Genomic DNA, 23,882 nt, shown 5'->3' with positions numbered 1-23,882 from the left:
TAACACAAGTCTCAAGGGAGCATTTTCTAAACTACTCTTAAAAGAAAAAAATTATTTTAACACATTATGCTAAACCTAACATTTGAAACATATTTTTTTCAAAACTTTAACAAATATGTATTTTCTTTAATTGATACAATAATATACTATGTCAGCTTGTTGTTACAAATCTTTTAAAAATTACTGAAATAATCTTTTTTTTAAAAAAAGATATTGTGGTTTAATGACAACTTTTTTAGTGAAAATAACATCACTAAGTAAAAAATATCCTTCCAAAACCTTAATATGTCTGTCTATGCTAATACAGAAATAGCTTTAGTAAATGTTTATTTGGGTTGAATTCAGAATATGTTCATTTCAACCAAGTTAGTCACTTGGTCCTCACACAAAAACAAGGCAAAATCTCAAGGTGAAAAATAACAACAACAAAAACAACAACAACCAGGAAGAAAAATATTTAAAGTGCTTTTAAACTCATAAATTTAGGATGGAATCCAAGTAGTCAAATTCTGCTACCAAAGAAAGCCTACGTCAAATTAAAGCTTCCTTTTAGAAAATACTTTCTTTTCAGAGATCCCCAGATTTATGAAAGATATTTACAAAAAAACCTCAGCAATCTCTGTTCATGGGAGTAAATTAAGCGAGAAGTGCAAAAACTAACTTGATAACACAATCCTACTTTCACAGAATCACTAAAGATGTGATGTGATGGTTCTTACATTTTTTAGTTATTCTTAACCCTACTATGGGAAAATCATATGCTATACTTATTTTTAAAAATAAGATTCCTTTGGGCATTACTGTTCCTTGTCAAATGTTTACTAAATGCGTGAAAAAGGGTAACTTATTTTTAAGCCATTAATATTATAATAGTAAGAATGATTCATCTGATGGGTTTCTTTCCAATCAGCATAAGTACCTTGGAGCTAGGATGTCAGGTAAGTGGAACCCAAAATTTAGCATATGTCAGTTTCTCTTGGCCTACATTTTTAAAAAAGTCTCAGAGTTAGAAACACTCTTAAATATCCAGCTGCCTTAAGTTTGTTTTGGAAAAAGGCAAGGTCTAAATAAATAAATGACACTTAAGTATCTGTTATCCTAGTAGCTGAAATTATTTGCATTAACACTAGTAGATACTTGAAGATACTTTTTCAGGTTTTTGTTCAATGATAATCCTGGCTTTTCTGTCTTTGATGATGTTATTTATATACTGGTTTTCTTTATGGTAACAAATATTACTTCTCAAAAAGTATACTGGCTTTTTTTCAAATTATGATTTCTCACAAGTAAAATGCCAACAGAAACGGAACATTCATTATTAATGTTTTAATCTTTATATTCTTTAACTCATTACTTAGAAATAAATACTAAAACATTATTTAGAAATAAATATTAAAATGCAACTTACTGACTTGTTCTGTGAAACCAGATCCAAGAATTATATTAAAGCTTATTATAAAGTCCATAAATAGTTTTGGGTAGTACGACAAAACTTACTGTTCAGAACATTCTCCAGTTTTTGCGTCATGGATCCTTCTACTTTTTCTGTTCCATCTGCTTCTAGTTTCTGATGGATGGCTAGAAGAAAAATAAAGTCTAGTTAAAATGTATGCTATTTTAATTAATGGGAATACATTACATCAAAATGTCATTTTTGAATAGCTTTTAAAAATGGTCATATTATTTTCACTGCTGGAAGAAGCACAAACATGCAAAAACTCTGTACAAACTCTACAAAGTAATCAGCATATACCAGTCCAAATTATTCAGTTTAACACTATTAAAGTAGTACATTATACATATAATCATCATGCTTACTGCTGAGTGGTAAAAACAGTTGCATTACAGAAGAAAAGTAAGACTTAAGTAACTAATATCTTTTATATTTGGCCACAGGAAAGTCTCAGTTTCAGAAATACTACTATTTGACGTCTATCAAACTCAAAGTATTGAACTTCGACCTTAGAACATAACATAGCAAAAGACATTCATGTTCTATTCATTCTGTAATTATTTCACTGGAGGTTCCCAAGAAACATCTACAAATTACGCTGGAGGTGTTTGCTATTTTTTTTTTTTATTCAAGTACACAGCACCATTGGTTAGACATTTATATAGTTTATAAAATGATCCCTCTAATTGCTCCTTCTTGCTATTGTTGATATATAACTACATAATTCTTATAAAGATTAGGAAATCATTTAATAATTTATATTTTAAAACTTTTTACTTCCCAAATAGGGGGGTTTTAAACAGAGCAGCAAGATAATTTTCAAAACAAAATGAGCAAATACAATTTCAAATTCAAAATTCTGATATCATAAAAATAACATAGCAAGACGAATATTAATTGAGCCATGGCCATAAGTTAAGCACTATGATAAGTTTCTAATGCACAATGCTCATCTTGTAAGAGGCCAATTATGTATGTTCTAAAATTATTTCTATTTCACAGATGGGAAAATCATGACTCAGTAAAATTAAATAGGTTGATCAAGGTCACAAAGCCAAACCCAAAATTTGAACTCAAGCAGTCTGATTCCAGAACAAAAAACTTCACCCCCATACTGCTCATACTGCATGACTAAGCAGCATAAACTGTTTAAGCCTCTGTTTTCACATCTGTAATATGAAAACAACATATTTACTATGTCAGTTGGGAACTGCAGTCAATTACAAATAAATGGATCTCTCTCTTAAAAGTAATAGCTGCTAAAACACCCAGGATTTTATTTTTTCACATAACCTGCTCAAGTAAACTCACATGCAAGATATGTAACTCCAAAGGCCTCATAGCCAGTATACTAAAATTGTTACTCTATTCTCCAACATTCATATAGAGCATCAAACTCTTTCATAATAGGCATTTATAGGTTCTGCCTCAACCTAACATTCATGGGTGGCAGATTTAGGAAGGAGGGGAAGGTCTAAGAAAAAAAAAAATTTAATGTGTATTGTAATTACAATTCAATTTGTTTCCCTTGACTCACTGTTTGGAAAATTTGGGTCAAATTCAGTGATCAAATACAGTATGAATATATATTCTCAATGCATGATAATATCTATTTCTTGGCTTTTAATTAGTTTCTAATCCTGATCTTGTCCCTTTTTACACTTTTTTTTTTGTAAAGCAACTTCAAATTTTGTTTGAAACTATAAAATAGACCACTTCTCTGTTCAAGAAACACATTCATAGAAAAATACATTTGGGAAAAAAAATCAGCCACTATATTTTTAATTATCTTCGTTGATTTGGGAATGGAAAAAGTTATTCCATTAATGTTTTAAATTTGGAATAAGTGGTAATGGTAACCTAAAATGTCTTCAAATATCAAAGCCTAACTTGTACTTAAATGGAAAAAAATTTCCCATCTTTAAGAAAGAAGATTAAAAAGTAAGACTAGAAAGAATTCCATGTTCTATACCAGCAAATCTGCTCACACTATTTATTTAAATGTTGTAATTTTTCTGACAGTCCTGGTTGCAAAAGAACATTTGGCACTCATTGCAATTTATTAAGCAGGCACTTCATGCAGTTTGTCCACAACAATAAGATGTTATTTCTTATAGTAGTCCTGATTCAAGTGCTACTTTCTAAGTCAAAACTAGTGTTAAAAGGAAATCATGCAACCACATTTTCAGTTGCTGACAAAACCCATCACTGATCAGCAGGTCAAGATGAGGTGAGCCTGGCTCCCCAGAGCTCAGTTTACATCCCTGTTCTGCTGAAAAGGCAACTTCCTGTCTCCCATCTCCACCACAGCAGAGCCACTGTCCAACTGTCAGCCAGGCCTGAGGACCAAGAGACACTGGGATCTGATAAAGGCAATCCTATTTTCCAGAAAATTAAACCAAATAAACCAATGTCTGGTTCACTTGATCTTTTATTTTCTCTGAAAACATTTTTAAATAGTATAACTCTATAAGCAACATGGTACATGATCACAGGTTTGTTATAGTTTCTAATCTATTGAAATTGAAGCAGTTGAACTTCATAAATTTATATTTGAGAAACAAAAAAGTATGTATATAAAAGTTGTATTCAAAGAAAAATCAGTTATAGAAAGGCTGCCTACTGATTCACTGAAATTATTATGTGAACTCTAATAAAATATAAACATCAAATATGCAAATTTCAATTAAAAATCATATTTGTTCATGCATTCATATAATACCATTATTAAATAAGGCACTAAGAAATGACATGTGTATATTGCAATGTCTATAAGGATTCAGTGTCAGGTACACTGTGTGTATATACTCTAACCACTATATGTTACTACTCACCAATATGACATGGGAATAGTCAAACTAGGTCAAAGATTGACAAACTATTTCTATAAAGAACCTATAGACAAGTGGTTACCAGAGGGTAAAGGTTGGGGGAGACGGGGGATATAGAGTAAAGGGAGTCAAATATAGGGGATTAGGGGGAGAGTGAAGTGGGTAAAGGGGATCATATATATGGTAGCTGAAGGAAACTGGACTTTGGGTGGTGGTAAACATACAACAGAATATACAGATGTCAAATTATAATGTATGTCTGAAAATTATATAATTGTATTTACCAATGTTACCCCAATAAACTTAATTTAAAAAAAAAGAAAAAAGAATCAGACAATAAATATATTAGGCTTTGTGGGATACATAGGGCCTCTATCCCATATTCTTTTCTTTAAAAAAAAAAAAAATTGAAAAAGATAATCATGTTTAGCTCATAGCCTGTATGTACAAAGATAGGCTGGGGACTAATGTGGCTTATGTGTCAACCTCTGAGCATAATACTTACTTACCAGGAAGAGTTAGAGTAAGATGTATTAATAATTTAAATTTATAAAGAACTTTTCAAACATTTAGTTTCTACTTCTTAGTCTACCAAATTTTTACGAGAGTGGCTAAATCACGTATAAATTATATTTAAACTGGTTAGGTAATCTGTGAATCTTTTCCTTCCTCAGTTATATTGAAAAGAAACAATAAATAATAATAAAATTACAACTACTACATAGAAGACTACTAGGTATAAAGGGTTTTTATTTAGATAACTGGGTCTTATATAAGCATACTTGTCTAGATTATCTTCACACATTAATAGATACTAACAACAGAATGTCCCCCCCCCAAAAAAAATCAATATGGCTCACACGACCTGGAATAGGAGCAATAAAAGTAATATGAGAATGAAGACCAATTGTGTATCAAGCAAAACGTGCTTATTCACTCTGTTTTGGCATCTTTATTCTGGTATTCTTTACCCTGCTATAATCAGAAAGAGGAATAAGTCATATAATTTTGGCCCATAGTTGTTCTCAAAAGGAACAAGTGATAATGCTGAACTTGCCACTAAAAAACAAGTGACTGCAGAGATGACAAACTCAAGGGGCAGTCAGGGAAATGGTCACCGAAATAAAGATAGCAATCATATAGCATTGAGGAAGTGAAGAAGGCCTTTAGCGTTGTTTGTGTAAGTAGCTACACAAACACTACCATAACCTGGGAGAGCTTGTGTGAACAGTAGCTGGTAAGAAATCAAGGCTCATCAAGACTTCAAGGGATTGAAAGAGAATGGCAGAATGACAGCCATAGAAAAGTGAAGTGTGATGCTGAGAATATTTTTGTGGGATAACGTAAAGAAAAAAACTGTAATAAACACACTGAGGTTAACACTGGCAGATTAGTTATGCCAGACACACTATGGTCAAGTTCTAATAAAAATACTCATGGGATGCAGAAGAAAAAAAAAATGACAAAAGTATGAAAACTTAAAGATAAAAAAAGGCAATACAAGAAGGTAAAAGCTACCAAATGTAAACCTGATTGGAATAGACTAAAAATAAAAACCTTGGACTGCATACAAAATAATCAAAGAGAAGAACACAGATAATAACAAAAAGAGCAGAGAAAGTAGTTCAATTATACTCTATCATCTCTAGCTTAACACTCTAACACAGGGCTTGCAGAAACCAAAAAATCTTCAAATTTCTTCTTTATGACTATAGTTCAGCTCCCCATTTTTTTTCACTTGTAATAACATCTTTCCTTTTACAAACATTTAGAGACCATATTTCCCAACATCCAGCATGGCAGAAAATGAAAGGAAACTAGTAAAAGCGTTTTCTTGCTGGGCAACTTAGCATTCTACTAAAAAACAAAAAGGGTACTGGGCACCATGCAGGATAGAAGAAGGAAAAAGAGTGATATTTTTATAAAAAGCTATTCAGAGACAAACCATAAATAAAATCTGACATAAAAAAAAAAGTGTTAAGAATTGAAGATAGGAGTCTACAGATTCTAAAAGCTTATCAAATATTAGGTAAAATGAATAAAAACAAGACCTACATTACGATATAACCTAAAAAGGTATTATTTCTTTTTTAAATTCAAGGCTAAACAAATATATCTTTTAAGCATTTAGGTAGAGAAAAACAACCAACTCTTCTACAAGTAATAAAGAATTGCATTGGCTCTGGACTTCCTCTTTGAAGCACTAAAAGACACTGGATCAATGTTTCTGGAAAATAATTCTCTTACAGCCAAGTGGTTGTTCATATGTGAAAACAAGAGACTTTTCCAGACATACAAGAATTTAAAAGGCATAGCACAAAAGATATAGTTAAAAACAAAAAATTCAAAGATAGAAAAATAAAATAAACCGACAGGCAATAAACATTAAAGCCAATTAAATTCATGTGTATATGGTAAATTTTAAAGACCTGTAGTAAATATGTTATAACTTAAATGCAAAAGACAAAAAGTCTAGAAACAATAATGAAATAGAAAAAAAATGATAAAATAAGAAGCTGGGTCTATAACTTCAGATTAAATTAAGACCAGAAAAAAAGAGCATGAGAAATAAAGATGTGCAAAACTGTTGTTATACACAACAGGAGTCTAAAGACAACCTACAATAAAATTTAAAAACATTTCTCCCAAATCTGCAAACAATATAGTCTACATAGTACAGAGGGAAAAATGAAAAACAAAAAATAACGAGAAAACAAAAGGACAAAAATTTTAGTTATGATACATATATACAACACTTAAATTCCTCTATCAAAAGGCAGAGAGTCTCAAAATGGCATAAAAAATAAAACTACTACATGTTGCTTACAAGAGAGATGCCCAAATCAAAATTTCTTAAGGTTAAAAAGTACATAATGCCTACTATACTAAGCAAATGCATACAAAAGGAAAGTTATGGAATGTCAATAGTGTACTATTGTGCAGAACAGAATTTAATCTTGCCAGAGAGTTCTAGCCTCATCCTGAGCTTCTAGAAAGTAATCTCTAAGCTCTTCGAATGTCACATCTGATAAAGTGTGTTGTTTACTTGGAGGTCTTGGACCACACCATATAATCTAACAATATGATTTACAGGGAGGGCTATGGGTCACTCGGTATTAGCTTAACCTCCAGGAGAACTGAAGAGCTCAGTCACTGGGGTAGTTGACTATGTTGATGTAACAGAGCCCCAGTAAAAACTCTGGACACCAGGCTTAGATCAGGCTGGCAATATTCCATGCATGTTGTCTCACATCATTATAAGGAAAATCAGTGCTGTCCATGACTCCACTTTGAAATGACAACTGGACTCTCCATGCGTGGAACTTTCCTGGACCCTGCCCCATGAGTCTTTTCTATTGGCTGATTTTAATCTGTACCTCTGCAATGAAGTAAATCATAACTGCAAGTACAACAGCTTTCAGTGACTTCTGTGAGTCCTTCTAGCAAATTATCAAACCTGCAGGTGGTCTTGGAATTGCCCCTAATTTTACAGTTATTATTATTATATTATAACAGTTTCAAGATGAGCCAAACCACCAAGAGTTACAAAGTAAACATGCTTTTCATACAAAGAATCAAAATTAAAGAGGGAGGTCTGACATGTTTATTTTAAATTACCTAAATTTAAATAATATAATTAATCAGGCATTGGTATTCTATCAAACATTGTGCCCTAAAGAGACTATGCTCCACCCTCCATTTTTATCATTGGCACAATGAAAATTGACATATATTAAGGAAAACATTTACTTTCATAATAAGACTAAAACTAACTTTAAAAAACAGAAGTCTATTACAAACTACTAGATCAAAGAGGAAAATTAAAATTTCAACTTTTGAAAATACAAAATAGTTTCACTCAACAATCAATGTAAATAAAGTAGAACACAAAACATGAATTGATAATGAGAAAGACTTAGAACATAAATTTTAAATGATTTAAAAATTATAACGCAATGCTAAAAAACCTGAAAACCTTGATGGAGAGAATTTCAGGAGGAAACCAAACCAAAATAAATAAAACACAAAAAATAGAAATTTCAAAAATGTATATATACACAACTGCCAGTGTCTAACCCAGTTGAATGCACTTATCCATCACAGTGTCTCTACAGGAGGAATAAGCAGACACTAATGGCCTCCTGATGTAATAAAACAGAAAGCACACAGTACCCGCATGTGGCCAAAACTGTTGAAACTGCATAATATCTAATGTCCAATGAGATAAATCTAAACAATATAATGGAAAGTAAAATAAGTTAAAAGACACATGAGAAAGTAATCAGTCAAATCCAGAGTATGGAACAAATAAACCTTTTTTCTTCAATGAAAAAAAAAAGAAAAGAAAAGACAAGGTAACAAAGGTGAAGGGATTCTTTTAGTTTAAAAAAGGCTTACAAACCTAAAAAAAAAAAAAAACAAATGAAAAATCTGGACCTTATTTACATCTTGATTTGGACAAGCCAACTATAAAAAGGAAAGTCAGAGGATAATTGGAGAAATTTAAATTTGAACTGAGAAGTAGATGATATTAAAGAATTACTGAAACTTTTGTTAGCTGTGATAATGGTACTGATGTTATGTAGTTAAATGTTCTCATTTGGGGGCCTCATACTAAAGCCCATAGGACAGAAATGTCATACTGCTAGAGATTCATTGCTTGAGAGTTGCAATACACAAAACAAATCAACCATCCTTAAAAAACACTGATGAAGCAAGGGATGGAAAAATATTCAGAACAGTTAAATCTAGGTGACAAGTATGTGAGGGTGAATGCACTATTCTCTCTACTTTTAACACATTTGAAATATATCATAATAAAAAAAGTAAAACAAATTACTTGAACAATTTATTAGCTCTTTAAATATATTAGCTCTTTCAAATTTCCAACATATAATTCTTAATCTATATAATCCATTTCACACTATATACGTATAAGCATACGATTATATGATTCTATATAACGTAAACACCAAAACCTGATCAAAAAATCATTTTTAAAAATTATAGATCAATTTCACTTAAGACTATAGCCAGAAAATTTCTAAAGAGCTACTAATAAGTCAAATGCTATATTTGAAATAATCACCCAGAGGAACAATTGAAAGAATAAAGGTTTCTAGCATATACAACTGTATACATAATTCCAATTTTATAATATGTATTCATATAAAATATCTCTGCAATGGGATTACAACAGTAGTTCCTTCTTATTCATCAGTTTAATATTTTTTGTAATATGCATTTCAATAGATCAAAAAATGTGTCTAAAATTTTCAATTGTACTAATAAAATCATTTCTATATGCAATAATTACTTGTTGATTAGTAGTTGGCCAGCATTATCTTTATTAAACTTTTAGGTCACCAATGTGACCAATGTGGCCAACACACAATGAGTCACTTTTACAGAATTAGTAACATGTAAGATATTGACGGCTGTAAAAGATTTTTTAAATTCTAGAATTTTATCCATTGGGATTTAATTTCTTATCAGCCTTGGAGACTGGATATTGTGGAGAAATAAAGTCTCCTATTTCACAGATGTATGATGGGTCAGCAAAAGCCTCAGAGACAAATATTTAAAGCACCAAGGCTTCAAAGAGATTCCAGCCTACTCAGCAACAAATATTTATAGCACATTTTAGATCTCTACTTTTATGAATTACAGACCCTGTAAACACTGCAAACACAGTGTTGGGTTTCTACTGTGGAAGACCTAGCACACGGCTCTGAGAGTCACCTTACCTGAGAGAGCATCCTGGGCTTCAAAGAATGTACTAAGACCCCCTTTCACATACGCCAAGCTGCCTTCACTCTTCTTGTTAGCCTGTCTCTTCAAGTGGGTGACTGCCATTTTGAGCTGTTCAAAACTGAAATGAAATGAAGAAACTAAAATTTTCAGACAAGCAAAATAGAAGACAACTCATTAAGTGTAAAATACTGAAACCTACATTAATAAAAATACAAACTGATATAACATGTAACCAGATGAAAATCAAAGTTTTCACCTTCTTACCTATACCTAAACCTTTTATTATGAATACAAAAATTATAGCAGCTAGGAAAGAGATTAGTAGCCCTCGAATAGTCATTCTAAATATATCAGACCCCTACAAAGTAAATATAATTGTATTTTTATAACTGACATAACATATATATGATTTGCCAGGTAAGGCGTTCTGAGTATCATCTCCCTGGTGGGAAGACTGAGATCATGGTAGACACTATCTAAGACAGGACCTCCTCTGTATATTCATTTCTGTATTCTGGATATAAAATGAGCATACTGTTATCCTAATCACATCAGCAGCCAGTCATTAGGAGTGAAATTACAGAAAACCTGAGGGAGGGAGCATCAATTCACAATTTAAATAACTAAAAAGACCACAATATTTTATCTCTACATCTCAAGTAGAGAAAAATATGTAGTCCTCTGTATTTCAGAAGTTTTATTTCCATTTTAGCTAAGAAAGTATAGCTATAAAAATTCGAATAAATTGAGTACTATGATAGGCTTACCCAGAAAAGAGGTCAATTCTGACTCCTAGTAATAGAAAAAGCACATTCATAATGTGAAATTAGAACCATCTTTACAATGAAAGATTTCAGACATTTGCTTTACAAGTTTATCAGGCCAAATTTATTCTATGTATATATCGACTTTTCTTCATGTCTTCTATTAATGTAATGGTTTTCATCCTAATAGGTAAAAAATTTCTCCAAAGGTATATTTTAACAAGTTGACTTTTCAAGAATAAAAGTTTTATGCAACAAACCATTTACTCAAACATTTTTACTAAATTTAACTGTTTTAAACCAGTCTTGCAAAAAAAGTTACAAACCTGACCTTTATGAGAAAGAGGATTGCACAGAACTCCAGTTTAAGTATCGTACTGAAATAAGGTTGACAGAATAGGAGTAAGCATGCCACCATGCACATCTTTCTCCTACAGATGGCAGATGGCGATAATTTATCATGCTGTAGTTTCCACATGAATCTTGAAACAGCATTCTAGACAGACACTACTCACTAGTTAAGGTAGAACTATGAAATATAGCCTATGTGTATCAAAGGATAAAATGTCATTAGCAGACAAAAATGAGTACTTTAATTTGGATATATGATCTTGTTTATTTTTTGCCTAATTTTAAACCAGGTCTCTGTAAAATGATAAACTAACTCATTCTCTTTTGCTCTACAGTAAGGGAAAGAGGTGTGTTCCCTATTTTACATCAAGACTTGAAAGTTTTGTTATTTCAGTAGGTCACGTTCAGACTTCAGGTTAGGTATCCAGTTGAGATTCCACAAAGTTTTAACGGGTTACACAAATAATGAAACACGTAGAAACAACATGATAGTAGGAAATAAGGGTACTCTAATAATCATATTTTATAAATAGATACCCTGAGATGTTCATGAGCTCACCCAAAATCAAAGGGCTACAAAGTGACAGAGTTGGACCTAAAACCCACAATCATATATAATCCTATTAGCTGCATCCGAGTGAAGCCATTCACAGTCAACAGTCCAATATCACTAACCTGGTAGTTGAGTGGTTCTCTATAAGATACCAGGCAGCTGAAAAATTCTCGCTTGTAAAATCAGCACTCATTCCAGGAAACAGCATTTCTAAGTCCTTCTGGGGAAATTTACTTCTGAGGGAGAAAAAAAGTTTAAAATATATTTCAAGTGTTACTACCACAAGGATGTAACAGACATCCAGGAGAACCCAGTGTAATAAACACAGATACAAACCATTATAATTATACGCCATACAATATGGAGCCTATTTTTGTATGTATCCACAAAATGTTTCCTGCACCTTAGTTTATTTTCATATCAACTTTGCTTAAATATAAGATAGGAAATTAGTTAATATATAGAAATTACATCAATACAAGAATATAAGATTTAAAGAGACTAAAAATTGATACTTTATGAAATCTAGCCAACTATGAAATCATTCCCTACTCAAAGGATGAAAATAAAAACTTGGATATATCGAAACTAAAAAACATTAAATCAGTTTATTAAAATGATTTTTGTTAAAGACCTATGCGAAAGCTGTTTTAAGGCATACTAATAATGCTGAATGATAATGCCTATTAATAAAATTAGATCTAGCTATACACTACTCATTTTGACATGTCCATATCTGAAATAATTTTAAGAAAGGCTCATAAAAAGCAATTATCTGCAGCTCATTTTCTTGCCTACATTTTAAGGTCAACTTCTGGAATCATTTATTTATTTGTTCAAATATTAATTATCAACTATAGGCCACATTCCATGCTAGAGGTCAGACAGTTGTGCCAGAGAGCAAAAACAACATGGGCAGACCTTGCCCACAGAGGGCTTATGAGCTAGCAGCCCTTACTATATTATCCCCATCTGTGCGGGATGAAGTCCAAATTCTGTAGTCAAGCCTATGATCCGAACCTTTTTCTCTCTCAAGACTTATCTCTGCCACTCTAATCTTCAAGCCTGAAGCTTCAGCAACTTCGAAGGGATTATACTTTCCTGCACACATGGTGTTCGTTTTTACTTTGTTCCTCTGATCTTGCTGCGCCTTCTGACTGAACTGTGTTCCTTACCCCCATATACTGGATAAGCCCAACTCACAGGGTTTGAATAGGACATTATTTTATAGCCCAGTTCCTCTTTAAAATTTATTCAATGGGAGAAATTATCCCCATCCTGGAAGAAAATGTGGGCAGGTCTGATGACTTCTACTCACTCTTATCTGAGAGTTTTGATCCACATTATTATAAATAGCCTCGATTCAGAAATCAGGCAACCTAGTAGTCCAAGATCAGCATTTTCATCCAAAAGTACTACCTGCTTGAGCCTCTTGACTTGCAGGTGACCAGTTCCCTTAAGCGCAACTCTGCAATGCCTGGAGCCTACTCTCTCATCTGGTCCCAGGAAACACCCTTGCCAAGGCAGACACCTCCACTGTCCACATGCACTGGTCCAGTGTTCTTGAGTGCCAGCGCCTCTGGTTCATGAACGCTTTTACCTGGAGGCTCTGTGGAAGCCCCACTCACCAGGCATGAGTGAAGAAAAGCACATATTCTCACAGCCTAGCTCTCAAGAAATCTTATAAACTTTCCCCTTCTCTACTGGCTTCTTTATCCCTCCATACTCCCTAAAAGTAGAGGAACACAAGCAGCAAAACCAGTTATCCACAATTTCCTTTGTAAACCCTGCACTTTAATCTAGAATCCAACATTTATTTTATCAGGGCCTCAGTCAAGAGAGAAAAAGTCCCACATGCTATGGCATTTTCTTTAATTAGGGAGAAAGAAAGTCCTGCTTAACATTCTACTAACAGATGAAAAGATGAGACGAGACATAAAGCAAATCATGGAGTCACCTCAGTTTTAGTAACTCAGAGACTAGGTCAACCTTACATCTTTTTTCACTGGCTTAAAAAGTCAAAAAATTACAGTCTAAATCATGTGTGTGTGTTGTATAAGTTTCGTGGTCATTTCAAAAAACAGAGCCTTTGAAAGGGAGCTAGAGAACTCTGCATTTTTAGAAGTTTATTTTGGTTTGGATTCTTCATGCTAGTTTAATACTTTTCTCATTTTATTTATTTGTAAATGATGCTTGCATGGTAGAACTTTTGGAGAATATAATGACTGAGTGGAGACTTAAGCTGAGCCCTAGCTTAATAACTAGAACCCTTCCCTCTGATACACATAGGCTATATTCCATAGTTCTATCTTAACTAGTGAATAGTGTCTGTCTAGAATGATGTTTCAAGATTCATGTGGCTTTGTCTAAACTGGAAACTACGGCATGATAAATTATTGCCATCCGTCATCTGTATGAGAAAGATGTGCATGGTAACATGCTTATAGCTCTTCTGTCAACCTTACTTCAGTACGATACTTAAACTGGAGTTCTATATAATCCTAACAATTTGCTTTCTCATAAAGTTCAATTATTTTAAGAGTCAAAAAGTACAACAGAATTACTTGGTATCAACTAAATCCCTAAGTCTTTACAAATTATTCAACTATGTGAAATCCTAATCTAACAAGGAGGAGTTCCAAACTCAAAGATCAAAGACAGAGCTAACAAAAAAGCAGCAAAAAGGAACTCTGAGAAGCCAACCTGAGCTTCTTTTTCTTCCACTCAAGCCCTGTAGTTTGACTTTGGTTGGGTGGTTCTCTATCCATATCAAACCCGAAGTGTGAAAGAGGGGTTGCTAGAGTTAAGAATGACAACATCAAACAACAACAATAACAACAAGATCTATGATATAATGATAGCAAGGAAAGCAAAAAAGCATAAAAGGCAGATACAAAACTAAAAAATACAGCAGTTACATGCCATAATGAAATGGCTAAAACTACACAGTCCCCCAGATCTGGCAGTTAAGTCATGTTCAATCTATTTAGTTAAAAAAAAAAAAAAAAAAAAAAAAGGTCTACAGCCATGCCACCCTGAATGTGCCTGATCTCGTCGCATCTCAGAAGCTAAGCAGGGTTGGGCCTGGTTAGTACTTGGATGAGGCCTTTAGTACTTGAATGGGAGACCACCTAGGAACACCGGGTGCTGCAGGCATTAGAAAAACAAACAAACAAACAAACAAAAGAAAATAAAAAAACTGCATTTGTCTTTCTCTGTCTAGAATAATGAGATCAAGGTCTATCCACGTTATTGTAAATGGCAGAATTTCCTTCTTTCTCATGGCTGAACAGTGTGTGTGTGTGTGTGTGTGTGTGTGTGTGTGTGTGTACCACAATTTCTTTACTCATTCATCCACTGATGGACACTTAGGTTGCTTACACAACTTGGCTATTGTTAATTATGCTGCAATGAACATGGGAAGCATATATCTTTTCGAGTTACTGTTTTCATTTTCTTTGGAAGTGAAATTGCTGGGTCATATGAAGCCTATCTTTATTTTTTGAGGAACCTCTATATTGTTTTCCATAGTGGCTGCACCAATTTGCATTTCCATCAACAGTGTACAAAGGTTCCCTTTTCTCCACATCTTCGCCAACAATTGTTCTCCTTTGCCTTTTTGATAAGAGCCATTCTAACAGGTGTAACGTGTGCTATCTCATTGTGGTTTTGATTTGCAGTTCCCTGATAATTAGTGATTCAAACCACTTTTTCATGTACTTGTCCATTTGTATTGTCTTTTTTGGAAAAAGAAGCTCTTCTGCCTATTTTTCAAATAAATTATTTTCATATTTTTAGAAATTTTTGTTCTTGAGTTGTAAGTGTTCTTTATATATTTTGGATATTAACCCTTTATCAGATTTGCAAATATAAGCCTCTTATCAGATCTAAGGGATATAAACCACTTATCAGATTTTTCGAAAAATATGTGGACCATTAAAAAAAAAGTTAAACTCATAAAAAGGGATAGAGCATAGGAGAAATAAAAAGAGGGTAGTAAAAGAGTACAAACTTACAGCTAAAAAATGAAAAAGGTCTCCAAGGATCTAATGTAAAACATTGTGATTATAGTTGATAAACTGTATTACGTAATTAAAATTTTCTGAGAGTAGAATTTAAATGTTCTCATTAAAAATTCTAAATAAATATTTGAGGTGACAGATGTGCTAGTTAACTAGATGGCTGGAATCCTTTCACAATGTATATGTATATCAAATCACCAGGATATGTCAATTATGCCTCAATAAAGCTAAAAATTAAAAAAAAAAAACTGGATATAAATGGCATGTATAAAAAGGTCATATTCTAAATAGTTAAAATGCTTAAACAGGTGACACTGAAAGTTGTAAACCTGCAGCTATCTAGAACTTCGCATATTTAAAATTTATCTGATTCTTAAACCTTAATAACATTTAATTTATAATATACTAAACTGTTGTTTTTACAAATATAAGTAGACGTTTTATCACAAGATAAAGGCGTGATGTCTAGTAAGGGCTCTAGGGGATAAGCCAGTTGAGAAACTCTCCTACCCCAGGAGTCCCTCCCTCTAACCCTTGTCCTCAAGAGGGAGCAGATGTGGGCCTGGCCACATTCCAGAACACAACTGGGGTCACATTCACTAGCAGCAGAGTCTTCTGGCAATAAAGGGAAGTACATGGGGCATGGCCAGGCTTCCATGGGCTCTTCATCATTGACGTACCCTGACACTAGCAAGGCGAAGGTGATTTGAAGCATTAATCCACCTACTAGTAAGTATCTCATTTCCCATGTACTATTATTTCTCATACAGGTAGAAACTTCAACCATCTAAATGGATTGAGTAGAGTTTGAAAAGTATTGAATCTCTTGGTTAAAATACTACCTCCTAGCTCCGAAACCTTCATAATCACTCCTGAGTTTATTTTACAGTAATTTCTTACTGAAGACATTAAACTCTCTTCCAATTTTATTATAAATTGAACAATATTTTAACATATTGAAATTGAAAGAACAATATTGAGACTTACACTAAGAATCAAACTTATAACAATAAGATAAATCATATTAAAGATGACAAAATTCTAACATGGAGATGTCAAATAATTAGCCCCAAATCATACAATAAAGCCCACTGTTGACTAGGGAACCAACATTCATTCCTTACCCTCTCAGACAAAATAATCGTACATAGTGTGACACTGGTAATTTCTCTAAATAAATGCTAATTATCCTAAGCCGATCATGCTTATCATAGTCTCCTTGCTATTTACTGAGTCATCTTGTTTTGTCCAGTTACTTGAGGAAAGATCTTCTGAAGCATATTTGGGAAAAGTTTCCATACTTTAAGGAGACCTAGGAAGAAATAGCATCTTCCTGCCTCTAAATGTTATTGTGGTTTATTATTTATTATGTATTATTATTGTTTCAATAATATTATATTTTTATCATTTTACCATTTATTAGGTACTAGTATTGTTTCAACACTAGAAATCCCTAAAACTATTTTACAGTTCTGAAGGAAATCAGTGCTATGCCCAGTGCAGCAGAACAGCAAACCCAGGTTCCTTATATCTTTGAGTAACAGTACTGAGTGAGTCACTAACTTAACCAATCATGGCATCTACCATCTCTGGACTTTGTATATTATGAGAAAATATATCTTTATGTTAAGGCCAAAATTAATTTTCATTTTCTGTTATTTACAGTTGAAGGCATCCTGAATCAATATATCCCAAAATGTATGCTTAAATATACTGATCTTTTATGCTAACACCTCAAAATGAATGTGAAACAGAGGATCTGGAAAAAAACAGACAATGAATGACAATGCCAAGAGAAATGAAGCTCTAAGGGGAACTAATATGCAAAAGCAGAGATGACTCATCACAGTATTTATAATAGAAGGTAAGAGTAATAAGTAGTGGTTAAGAACACGGGCTCTGGGTTCAACCTTGAAGTTTGCTAGATTTGTCTTTATAACCTTGGGGAAGTTATATAATCACTATATGGTTCCATTTATTCATGAGGCTAATGGGATAATAATATCTTCCTCTCAGGAATGTTTTAAGGATGAAAGGATACATTATCTAATGCATGTAGAAAGGTTTAGCAGTTTCTGATACATAACAAATGCTCATAAGTGTTATTCATTGATAATTTTATTCTTTATACTTAGTTTTTTACATTTTGCAGACTATTTTCATAAGTATCATTTTATTAAATTCTTATAACAACATAGTGATTAATATATTATAGTATGGAAACAATCTCAGAGAGGTTGCACACAAATAGTCGAGATTTGAACCCAGTACTTCCACTGTCAAATAAAGAAACAAAGAATCTTAGGTATGTAATAAAGCCACAATTACAAATTTAGAAAAATAGAAACTTAGGTGGAGAGTGGAGGAAGAGTTATTTAGAATGTAGAGAATTGCTAATAGTCTTAATAACAGTATCAGGAAAGGAATAAGCACTAAGTCAATGAGTTAGAAAGAACCTAAACATTTGCTCACAATGAGATTTTAGGCTCTAAGCCACCAAGTGAAGCGATGGCATAACAAGTCAATAAAAGCAAAGTACAATCCATGTAATTCAAACTAAGTCTACATTTTAAATCTACTGGCACTGAGTTGGAGAGTAAAAGCAACACATACTCTACTATGTAAACTCATGAAAGCTTTTCATTAAAGAATACAACAGTTTCAGTAGCTGAGACAACTCTTGACACCCCTAAAATATACGTTTTTCATTGGATGGCAGTGTAAGCACAGATTTAAATTTAAACCTTTCCAGGCTTAGACCATGTCATGGGAAGATCCTGGAATATGAATTGAGTGGTCAGATATGAAACTAACAGGAATGTTTTTTAACATATTAGCTTCACTTTCAAGTATGAGAACAACCTGCAGTAATGACCCATGAGTGAGCAAAACAAAAATCATTTTGAGAGAAATTCTAACCACCCCATGTAGGGTGCAGCCTGATTGCAGTTGTGTTACCGTGTTTGCATAAAGAGAACATGTTTTCTTGATTTGACAGATGGAAAGATGAAAGGCAGGGGAGGCTAACTGAGTAAAAGTAGGTTTACATAGCTCTTTTGAGAATGTATATATTATACGCAATTCTTTTAGATTTAAAGTTTTAGCATCATTATTTTCACTGTCGTATTAAATATTAAGAACTTGTTTTTGGTTGTGTGTATGTGTGTGTTTTATTTTTCAGTCTGATAGCTTCTGGAGCGAGGTACTATATCACAGTTGATAAATCTGTTTTTATGAAATTTCTAAAAGGTAAATCTACCCAAAGCTCTTCTCTTCTACACTCATTCTAAAAATTATTTTGCCAACTTTCCTTGTTTTCTAAACATAGAAGAAAAAATGGTCACTTTTTCTATTGGAAAGCCAAACTGATGAAAAGAAAATCAGATCTGTATAGCTCATGCAACCTATGTGGAAATAATACAGGTATTAGCAGTGTATCAACTGACTACAGACATTCCCAGGTATAATTTTACAAAAAGAATTGCAGAACATATAAAAACAGAGGCAAAGTTCCAATTCTATGTCCTCATTCCCAAATATAAACTATCTTCAAAAACATTATTTCTAAATATTTTCATGTTAGATATCATTTTTAAGAAATAAAACCTAGTGAAGGCTTTACTTAATATGAACCTGTTTTAACCTTCTTTTTCAGTTTAGTTTGTCTCCATTACAATTTAAGCTGTGCAAAGAAGACATATATTGTGACAATCAATAAATCAGAAATACAGACTTTATACAAGCAAATCAATCCTAGTCTCAGTTCAAAATGAAAGTTATTTTTTCTGAGAAATTAGTAATATTTTTATGAGTATCGTGGCATCATGTTTGCAAAATATCAGTTAAAAATTTAGAAATATGAAGGACTTTAGCAGTGGAAGGAGGCCAGTAAATGCCAGTTGTTAAACTTGTGGGCTGAAAGAGGACACTGCATGCTATGTACAGCAATAAAATATTTATTAAACTCTGACTCACACCGAAGAGTAACAAGAAAACTATATTATTGTTCTCACTTGCTTTTTCATATTCAGATGAACTGTCCACAACCTCCAAGATCCCCCACTGTTTCACATGGTACATTTGACCGTCAGCTAAAGAGAGTTTCCATAAACATTCACAATTCCCAAGAGATGATTCATCTTCCAAAGATGGTCATACCACTTTAACCTGATCATTCATTAGGACTACAGTATTTTATAACAAGCAGTCATCATTCTTCAAACCTTCTCAATTAAAATATTTCAACAAACAACTATAAAACCATTTTATTCCTTCTCCGACATTTTAAAATGTTAGAAACAGGTCTTCTTTAGTCTTTTAATTATAAAAGAAACACCCAAATGATATTAATAAACAGAAATAAAGGCCAGATAGTTATGAAATGGTCTTCGGGATTCTACTCTGAATATAACAACATTCTCTATGAAGACTAAAGCTTTTACCTAAGAAATGAGTCAGGGAAATAAAATCCATATCACTATTTTAACATCTACTTTTCCTTTCCAGTTCTCTTCTTTTTCTAAAATAAGATTTCTCTATTTGAGATCAAAGTTCAATAAAATAAATGTATTTTTACTGACAGTATCTTTAAAAAAATAAAAAACAAACCTGAAAGACCATTTTTCTGGCCCAAAACATTCTCTTCTCTTGGTTTCTATACCTCTTTCCACTTCATTTTCTTGTTTCCTCATATCTCTCTTTCTTTTGACTGCAAAAGTTGTAAAAACTTGAAATGGGCAAAAAGGTTATTGGGTGTCCTTTCACTATTTGGAGGGGCTTCCCAGTGTTTTCTGATTATATAGGAATCTGTGCCTTTCTTTGTCTCTATTTTATAACTATATTATAGAAACAAAAGTTAACTTGTGGAAGGCTAATGTTGACCAGGGCACAGAAATACCCATCAGGTATTGCAGTAGAAGTGGTCCATTTGCATCTTTTAGCATTCCTCGTTGCCTTCTCATATCTCTCCTATGGAATTCCCTTTGAACCGATTTTAACATTTTATTGGTTTTCCCATTAATAAAAGCTCTGAAACAAACATGTTCATTTTATATATGTGCAAGAGTCATGATTTCACCTTTTCAAAAACTATTCTTTAATTACCTCATGGCTGAACAAATTATTACTGCAACTTAAGTAACAGTTCAAAAGAAATATCATAATTTTATCACCATTTAAGCTCTCCTTGAATTACTTACATACTACTACTTTAAAATTTTAATACAATTTATATCCTGAAAGCTTAATAGTCATTTAAAAAGACATTCTTTTCATAAGTGATAGAGACATGACTGTGTTCACTCTAAGTATATAAAACTTTTAGAAAGTAAAAATAAAAAAGACTGAAGGTAACATGGTACTCACTTTTCAACCTCTATGCCAAGTGGATTAGCAGGACGTAGGGACAAGGGAGAAATTCCTTTATTCCTGTCAGTACGCATATCATAATAATTAATTTCATCAACCCACACAGCAGACTGGTCCAAAATACCTACCAAAATAAGGAACAGATCCTTAATAAGATACAGACACCCTCCAATACTTTCTAAGTTTCGCAAAGTGCTTTACTTTTTAAGGACCTAATACAAAATACAATGTAATTTTTAAGAGATTTGAAAATACAAAGGCTCTTTTATTTTTTTATGTCTGGTGGCTTAATTAAGAATACTAAGCTATAAAAAGACAAAAATAACACCTCTTGGTTCATGGTTTCACTCTACATTCATTATTCATAGAGAAGATACTTTAAGCCTCTGATAAAAAGTTCTGCCAAAACGAATGTATTTTACAAAAAACAAACAAACAAACAAAAAACAACCCAGTACAATTAATTTGGTAAATTTGACAAAATATCCAACAATTCCTTATATAAAGAAATCAGTCAAACACCATCCAAGGAATGCATAGCTTGTGTAATGAAACTAACGAGGATTCAGTAAAAATAACCGGGTAGACCCCATGAACAAAATGTGATCTCTGAAAATAGTACCCTCTTTCATGGGACGGAGCTCACTGTCATTCACCTTGGTACAGAACTCACCAGTTTACCACTTTCGGACCTGGGCTACAACAGAAAATGGGAAAAGTGCCAGTGAGCAGAGAGGAGGGGCTGGGAGCTGGAAGCCTTTGTGGAGGAAGGGTACTTGATGCCAGACAACTTCTATCACCTTTTGTGAACCCACTAATTTTATCAGTACCCACATTTCTTCCAGGATGCACTGGAAAGCTCTGTCAGTTTATGCTCAAGTCCAGATACTACTGCGTACAAGTAGATAAGACTACTGACCCTACACTGTGCTATGGAGGCCATAGGCAGGGTGTTGGAGAATAAAATTAATAATTTCAAATAAGCTTTCTTTATCTACTGTATAAACATGACATGAGATGATGCTGGATTCTATCAAAATGGTTTAAGTTCCTCTAGAAAACTGAAAACAATTTCCGTATTTAATTTCACAGGTGAGTTTTTGAAGACATCAAATAAAAATGAGTAAATAAAAACAGTGATATTGTATATATACATAAATTCCATTTACAATTTTCTCCTAAATTCTTTACATATTTATTTATAAAAAAATCTAGGAATTTAAGGAAGATAATGCTGCAGAAAAGCTCAATGTTCCGATACAGAAAACAAAAATAATTTGGAATTATTTACTTTTCTATAAAAGAGGGAAGTAGGGCCTGGGAGTAATTATGCCTGTAATATTGCTACATCATAAAAAAATATCAAGTACTGACAATGTGCAAGACATTACAGAATCACAAAAATGAGTCTGACATTAATTCTTATTTTACTAAGGGACATGATCATGCATAGAAATAGCCATGAGAAGAATAAAAATAATTGCTCAGCAGCATGGCAGTTGTGAGAGGACCCCCAGTTCTCACCCTTTGAAGTTACAACTAGTTGAACAGCTGTAATTAAACAAGGGATTCCCTGCCTAACACAAAAATATGTCTGAGACATCAGCATTGAGACATGTGAAGGTGAGCATATCTTAGCAAACAGTGGCAATGGGACAGGGAGTGAGGACAGAGACAGAAGCCAGGGGCAGTTCCATGCCGATCACAGTCTAATAGCAGTGAAACGGTGGGGTTCAACCCCATCGGACAAACCAGAGCAGCGGAAAGAGCAAACAGTCCTGGATGACTAACACACACTGAAGCTAGGCCCAGGATTTTGGGCAGAAAAACTGTGCAAAAAGTGAAACTGCTCCACAATCCACTAGAACAAAAATACGCTAGAATACAGAACATATTGCATGGTCAGGTCAACACTGCTCCACAGAGATCCTAGAAGCAGTGAGGGTAAGAGAAAATAAAAACACGGTTCAGTGCCACCTACTTATCAAACCTATAAACAGTGAAACAGTGAATACTTAAAAAAAAAGTTTTCATTCCCACAAATGCCCTTGTAGAGAATAATCCATCAGATAAAATGAATAACCAAGGTAACAAGGAACTCAGAAAGAATATTAAAAATCTCCAAAAAAAAAAATATTTTAAAGACATGGAACAACTGTTATTTAAATGTCAGAGAACTCAAGACTGCAGTTTAGAAAATACTCAACAAGATACAAGAAAACTCAGAAAAGCAATTCAATGACCTCAGAAACAAAATCAAGGAATAAAATGAGTACTTCAACAAAGAGTCTAAAACTAAAAAAAAAAAAAAAAAAAAAAAAAAAATTCTGGATCTGAATAACCCAATAAAGGATATGAAGACTAAACTAATGAGATTAGGAAATACAGCAGAGCAGATGAATGAAAGAATTAATAATATAGAAGATAGATATTTAAAAATGATACAAGTGGAAGAAGAGAGAGAATTCAAATGTTTTTTAAAAAGAACTCTATGAGAACTAATGGCCATTAAAAAAGCAATACAAAAATAATGGGTATACCGGAAAGAGTAGAGCAGTAGAAGAAAACAGAGATCCTACTCAAATAATCAGAAATTCCCAAAACTATGGAAAGAACTGGATCATAAAATCGAAGAAGCTAAAGGGCTTCTCTAAGGCACAGTGTATTGAAACTGTCAAAAATTAAATATAAAGAAAGAATGCTCAAGTTAGACAGGAAAAAACTGACAGTAATCTATCAAGAAAACCCCATTTGATTATCAGATTCTTCAGCAGCACCCTACAAACT

At 33.1% G+C, this 23,882-nt stretch overlaps 1 protein-coding gene and 1 pseudogene across 8 annotated transcripts in view; one reads left to right on the top strand and one right to left on the bottom strand.

The window, feature by feature from the left end:
• Positions 1-23,882, bottom strand: part of EXOC2 (exocyst complex component 2) — a 193,205-nt gene that overhangs the window by 124,400 nt on the left and 44,923 nt on the right. For 7 of the 8 annotated variants that reach the window (XM_036237595.1, XM_016159498.2, XM_016159497.2 and 4 more), the window contains 4 exons: positions 21,093-21,219; positions 11,829-11,942; positions 10,032-10,156; positions 1,498-1,578 (listed from right to left, as the gene is read on the bottom strand). In XM_036237595.1, the coding sequence (XP_036093488.1) occupies positions 1,498-1,578; positions 10,032-10,156; positions 11,829-11,942; positions 21,093-21,219 (447 nt within the window). The remainder of the gene's footprint in view (positions 1-1,497; positions 1,579-10,031; positions 10,157-11,828; positions 11,943-21,092; positions 21,220-23,882) is intronic. The other variant, XM_036237590.1, reaches the window with a different exon arrangement.
• On the top strand, positions 14,724-14,862 carry LOC118605355 (annotated as a pseudogene).

Source organism: Rousettus aegyptiacus, unplaced genomic scaffold, assembly GCF_014176215.1.
Source record: "Rousettus aegyptiacus isolate mRouAeg1 unplaced genomic scaffold, mRouAeg1.p scaffold_m13_p_1, whole genome shotgun sequence".
In the NCBI taxonomy this organism is placed as follows: domain Eukaryota; kingdom Metazoa; phylum Chordata; class Mammalia; order Chiroptera; family Pteropodidae; genus Rousettus; species Rousettus aegyptiacus.
This window is presented reverse-complemented; position numbering and strand designations above follow the sequence as displayed.